Source organism: Pongo pygmaeus, chromosome 9, assembly GCF_028885625.2.
Source record: "Pongo pygmaeus isolate AG05252 chromosome 9, NHGRI_mPonPyg2-v2.0_pri, whole genome shotgun sequence".
Taxonomy (NCBI): Eukaryota; Metazoa; Chordata; class Mammalia; order Primates; family Hominidae; genus Pongo; species Pongo pygmaeus.
The window spans coordinates 78,943,857-78,949,856 of NC_072382.2; the positions used below are offsets into that span (position 1 = coordinate 78,943,857).

Sequence of the window (6,000 nt, forward strand, 5' to 3'; positions counted from 1 at the left end):
CTGGCCAACATGGTGAAACCCCATCTCTACTAAAAATACAAAATTAGCTGGGCATGATGGCGCACGCCTGTAGTCCCAGCTACTTGGGAGGCTGAGGCAGGAGAATTGCTTGAACCCAGGAGTGCTAGTACACTCCAGCCTGGGCAACAGAGTGAGACTCATCTCAAAAAAAATAATAACAAAATAAAATTCAGCAAAAAAATAGAGCACATTTGGCAAAATACTAATAACTGTTAAATTCTAGGAATGGATATTTGGTAGGTCACTATAGTATTTTATCTACTTTTCCATAAGCTTAACAATTTGGGGGCTGGGTGTGGTGGTTCACACCTGTAATCTCAGCAATTCGGGAGCCCAAGGCGGGTGGATTGCTTGAGCCCAGGAATTCAAGATCAGCCTGTGCAACATAGCAAAGCCCTGTCTCTACAAAAAAAAATACAAAAATTAGCCAGGCATGCTGCACATGACTGTAGTCCCAGCTACTCAGAAGGCTGAGGCAGGAGGATCAATTGAGCCTCGGAGGTCGAGGGTACAGTGAGCCGTGATAGCACCACTGCACTCCTGCCTGGGTGAGAAAGCAAGACCCCGTCTCAAAAATAATAATAGTAATAATAATAATAATGATTTTTGGGCTGGGCATGGTAGCTCACGCTTGTAATCCCAGCACTTTGGGAGGCCAGGGTGCATGGATCACTTGAGGTCAGGAGTACAAGACCAGCCTGGCCAACATAGCAAAACCCCATCTCTACTAAAAATACAAAAAAAAATTAGCTGGGTGTGGTGTCGCACACCTGTGGTCCTAGCCACTCTGGAGGCTGAGGCAGAAGAATCACTTAAACCAAAGAGACGGAGGTTGCAGTGAGCCAAGACTGTGCCACTACACTCTAGCCTGGGTGACAGACCAAGTCTCAAAAAAAAAAAAAAAAAAAATGCAAAACTTAGCCTGGAGTAGTGGCACGTCTGTAGTCCCACCTACTTAAAAGGCTGAGCCAGGAGAATCACTTAAGCCCAGGAGTTCCAGGCTACAGTGACCTATGACCGTGCCACTAAACTCTAGGCTGGGTGACAGTGAGCCTCTGTCTCAAAAACAATTTTTTTGGCCAGGCGCAGTGGCTCACGCCTGTAATCCTAACACTTTGGGAGGCCAAGGTGGCCAGATCACTTAAGGTCAGGAGTTCAAGACCAGCCTGGCCAATATGGCAAAACCCCGTCTCTACTAAAAATACAAAAATTAGCAGGGCGTGGTGGCACGTGCCTGTAATCCCAGCTACTAAGGAGGCTGAGGCAGGAGAATCGCTTGAACCCAGGAGGCACAGGTTGCAGTGAGCCAAGATTGCACCACTGCACTCTAGCATGGGCAACAGAGCGAGACTCTGTCTCCACAAAAAAAAAAAAAAAAATGTATTTTTAATTAAAAAAGAGGGCTACTGCAATTAGATATGAGGGCCATGAACTAGGAAAGGAACAGCAGGACCACATTCCAGAGATGAATGGGTCATGATTGATACTAACTCCTCTTTTGTGCTTCCACTGTACTCTGCACATACTGCACTCACAGTAACTTCAGCAAGTATGATGCACCTCATCATTGACATGTCTTGTTTCCATCTACTATACTGTAACTTTCTGAGGTCAAGATCTGTATCTTTTTTATCTCGGTATCCATAGTACCTAGCACATGGAAGACACTCAATAAAAGCTTGCTAATGAATACCTTATTTATTTGTAATATTAACCATTCTGCAGACATGATACAACTCCCATGATATACTCTCATCAGATCCTCAAGATTTTCTTACCTTGTAATAATGTTCCAAGAGAATCCTGACTACTCCCTCTACGCTTTCTGCCTCGACAGGCTTCCTGGCAAACTGGAGCAGGTATTGCAAGGCATCTGCTGGGGAGGTAGCTTTACACAGATCTATGTGGAGTGCTGCAGATTTACTTGGTTTTGTTAGTCGGAGTTTCTTAGTAGCAATTTCCTCCTGTGGCTGCAAGGGGTAGAGAAAACTGAAAACACAGACTCTGCACATTTAACTTTGCCTCATTTGGTGGAAATAATTTTTCATTATACCAAATAATATATTTAGCTGATACTTAGGAAAATATAGTATTATAAACTAGAAAGAGTACCGGGTTGGTGACAAGGCCGTGAGTCTCAATTTTGTCTTTACCAGCTCCTATGACTTTAGGCAAGTCATTTAATTTCTCCAAGTCTCAGTTTATGTCTCTGTAAAATAGGTATACTTTTTTTTTTTTCTTAGAGATGGGGTCTCTCTATGTGGCCCAGGCTGGTCTCTAACTCCTGGGCTCAAGCAATCCTCGCACCTCAGCCTCCCAAAGTGCTGGGATTACAAGCATGAGCCACGGTGCCGAGCCTTACACTAACATTTTGCTCTACCTATCGCTGAGGATTGTGGTAGCCTTTGGGTTTAGAGGTCACACAAAGGATCTACTCCATTTTTTTGAGACAGAGCAAGACACTGTCACCCAGGCAGGAGTGCAATTGTGCAATCTTGACTTGCTGCAATCTCCACCTCCCAGGTTCAAACAATTCTCTGACTGACACCCAACATGCTGGGATTATAGGTTTGTGCCACCTCCACCTACCACGTTCAAGTGATTCACCTCCCTGACTCCCAACTAGCTGGGATTACAGGTGTTTGCCACCACACATGGCTAATTTTTGTATTTTTAGTAGAGATAGGTTTTGCCATGTTACCCAGGCTGGTTTCGAACTCCTGGCCTCAAGTGATCCCTCTGCTTCAGTCTCCCAAAGTCCATTCTTTATTAGAAAACAAATAACAGACAGGGCGTGGTGGCTCACGCCTGTAATCCCAGCACTTTGAGAGGCTGAGGCAGGCGGATCACTTGAGGCCAGGAATTCAAGACCAGCCTGGCCAACATGGCAAAACCCTGTCTCTACTAAAAACACAAAAATTAGCTGGCGGTGGTGGTGTATGCCTGCAATCCCAGCTATGCAGGAGGCTGAGGATTGCATGAACCCAGGAGGCAGAAGTTGCAGTGAGCTAGGATTGCGCAACTGCACACCAGTTTGGGCGAAAAGAGCGAAACTCCATCTCAAAACAAAAGAAAAGGAAACAAATATCTGATGGGCATAGTGGCTTACACCTGAAATCCTAGCACTTTGGGAGGTTGAGGCAGGAGGATCCCTTGAGCCCAGGAGTTCGAGACCAGCCTGGGCAACATGGTGAAGCCCTGTCTCTATTAAAAAATAATAACAAAATAAAATAAATTTCCTTATCACCTAATAGTGCATTTTTATGTACTGAGCAATCACCTCCTTACAAATTCACATTTCTATAGAAAAGAGACTAGAATTATTCTAGACAAGAACACAGTATGACATGATAAAAAGAATAAGGACTTTGGAGTCAGAGGAATTTGTATTCAATAACAACTTACTAGCTGGGGAAGGCCTTCTTCTATAGGAGGGCATACCAATACTTTATTATCACAGAGCTATTCGATAAATCGGTTATTAAATGTAACTTTATTATACATATACATAAGTGCTAGGCACATATCAGTTTTCCCTCCTCATCTTTTCAGCGGAGAAAAAAGAACAGAAGCACTAAGATCTCATTTAATCACTTTATGTTAACAACTGATGAAAAATTAAGTGAAGAAATTAGCTCTTCCCTTAAAATTCTTAGCCATTTCTATCCTAGTCCTCTCAAACTCAGTTTTCAGTCTTATCGAAGCTGTAGTTAGGTCAAAAGCTAGGATTTTTTTTCCCTAAGTATTATATAAAGGAGAGGACAACCAATATCAACTATCATTCAACCACCAATAACACTTTAGTGAGCCAGGCCCTATTGTCCATCTCCAGGTTACGGAGATGAGCCAGGCATTAGCTCTGCCATCAAGGACCTCCGACCGGTGGGAAGATAGGTACACCGGTAATTACAGTAGCATTCAACGAAAAGTACAAATAGATTAGTACCACACAATGCTACAGAAACAGGTGAAGAAGAGACTAAGCTCTTGCTGAGGTTTCAGTTGGGTCTTGAAGCACAAATGTTAAGTCCACTGGGTGGAGAACAAAAAGAAAGGGAAGATTGGCATGTATTCTGTGTAAAAGAGACAACCAGTGCAAGAGTTTGGAGATTTGCAAACACAAGAACACATGGCATATCTGGTCATGTGAGGATGGGTGGAAGAGGGCTGAGCAGTCTTGGGAAATGGGAACAACAGAATGTCGGGAAGAAAGGAAATTACATTGTGCAACAGTGCTAATGTTCTTAATGCCACTGAACTTTACACTTAGAATTGTTAAAATTGTAAATTTTATATTATGTATCGACATATTTTGTATTATGTATTAACATATTTTAATGCTGGATGAATGACTCAATGTAATGTTTAAGGATCAGTATCCTGCTGGATGCTCTAAGCCTTGCCACTCTACAAGTCTAAGGATCTAAGAATGCAACCGATGCACTGGCGTGAATTTGGGGACATGTCAGGAATGCAGAATCTTGCCTCACCTCCTCTGCTTGACTTATCAAATAGAATCGACATTTGAACAACGTCACCAGGTGATTATTATACACATTAAAATCTGAGAAATAGGACATTAGGATGATTTAGGATTAACCCTGGCAACATCTACGTGGAGACACATGGAGCATCACTGACTCCTGACAGGGGCTCTGCCCACCTGTCACAACTTCATGGTGAGGAAGGTACTGCCCTCCTTCCTAGGTGAGCTGTTCTACCAACAGAGAGCTCTTCCCCTATGAAGTCTGTGACCCCCGCCTGCATAGACTGCGCCTGAAGGAATTCTATAGACCATTCTTTCAGCCCCTTAGAACCTTGTGTATATTCCAACTGGTCCCTGGGAGGTTTTTTTTGGAACGGGGGGGCGGGGAGGCTAGAAGGGGCTCTGCTACTAACTGGCTGTATCCTCGTACCCCTCTGGAAGGCTCAATGTCCACATCTGGAAAACGAGGATGCTAATGTAACGCGATGGAGCAAAGTTGTGTGAGAGAATAAAATGAGATAACGGATAAGACAGTTTCGCAAATTAAGAAACACTGTTTCTCCTAATAATTTTTTTTAAATCCTGTCAGAATTCACATATTAATGACAACAGCGGCTGCAAACTAACACGCCCACTAACTTGCAATATCAGAGATTATCAACAAGTCAGCACTTAACACGGGCGTATGGAGCCTCTTCTGTTCCGGCAAAGTGCCTGGGATTTGGATAATCTACCCTGGTCCGGATCGGTTCTGGATCTTTCCCGCCAGAGCTTACCTGAACCACTTTCGTGAATTCCTCATAAACCCGCTTCTTAAGGTGCGCCGCCATGCCTGCCCGCGGGCCCTCTCAGCTTCCGTACACTAGGAGGGAGGCGGGGATGGACGGATCCAGAAAACTTGTCTAGGCTCGGAGGTGGGTGGATGACTTGTCGAGATCCCACAAGGCAGTGGGGTTTGGGGAAAGAGCGACCGCTTCCTGTTGCTCGACTGCCTCGCCACTGTACGGAATGATTTGGCGGCCTACGCCTCCTACGCCGGAAGAACGGAAACAAGAGCTTCGCTTGTGGGAGGCGGGGCCTCTGGCGGGAGGAGCCGAGACTGAAAGGGTGGGCAACCCAATGGGAGCTTTGGGAGGCTGGCTGGTGGCCTCGGAGTGGCTAAGAGACTAGCGCGGTGCAGCGCGAAGGGAGGGAGGGAGGAAGTACAGGTTAAAGGGCAGAGGCGGGGCGCTGCAGAGCTAGAGGCAAAACCCGGAGCCCTGTAAGGGGTTTACGACTCGTGAAAAAACTCAAAGAGGCTCGGCTGACTTTCCCATCATCCTTTGCTGTACACGATGCTGTTTGTAGGTTTCCTGAGCACTGCCTTTGTTCAAGCTGTGCGCCACCTCTCTTGTTTTGGGGTGCCTTTCCATACTTCCTTATTCCAGTTTTGCAAAAGCTGCCATCCTTTAAGGCATCAATCCCTGCTCTGATAGCTATAGTACAGTAGAAGA

At 45.1% G+C, this 6,000-nt stretch overlaps 1 protein-coding gene across 5 annotated transcripts in view; it reads right to left on the reverse strand.

Moving 5' to 3' along the window:
- Window positions 1-5,580, reverse strand: part of INTS4 (integrator complex subunit 4) — a 115,024-nt gene extending 109,444 nt beyond the window's left edge. Inside the window, exons 1-2 of one of the 5 annotated variants that reach the window (XM_054437843.2) lie at window positions 5,284-5,580; window positions 1,800-1,991 (exon numbers count right to left, since the gene is read on the reverse strand). In XM_054437843.2, coding sequence (XP_054293818.2) covers window positions 1,800-1,991; window positions 5,284-5,337 — 246 coding nt within the window. In that variant the 5' untranslated portion in view covers window positions 5,338-5,580. The remainder of the gene's footprint in view (window positions 1-1,799; window positions 1,992-5,283) is intronic. The other 4 variants (XM_063672098.1, XM_063672101.1, XM_063672100.1 and 1 more) reach the window with 4 other exon arrangements.
- Window positions 5,581-6,000: the final 420 nt, after the last annotated feature.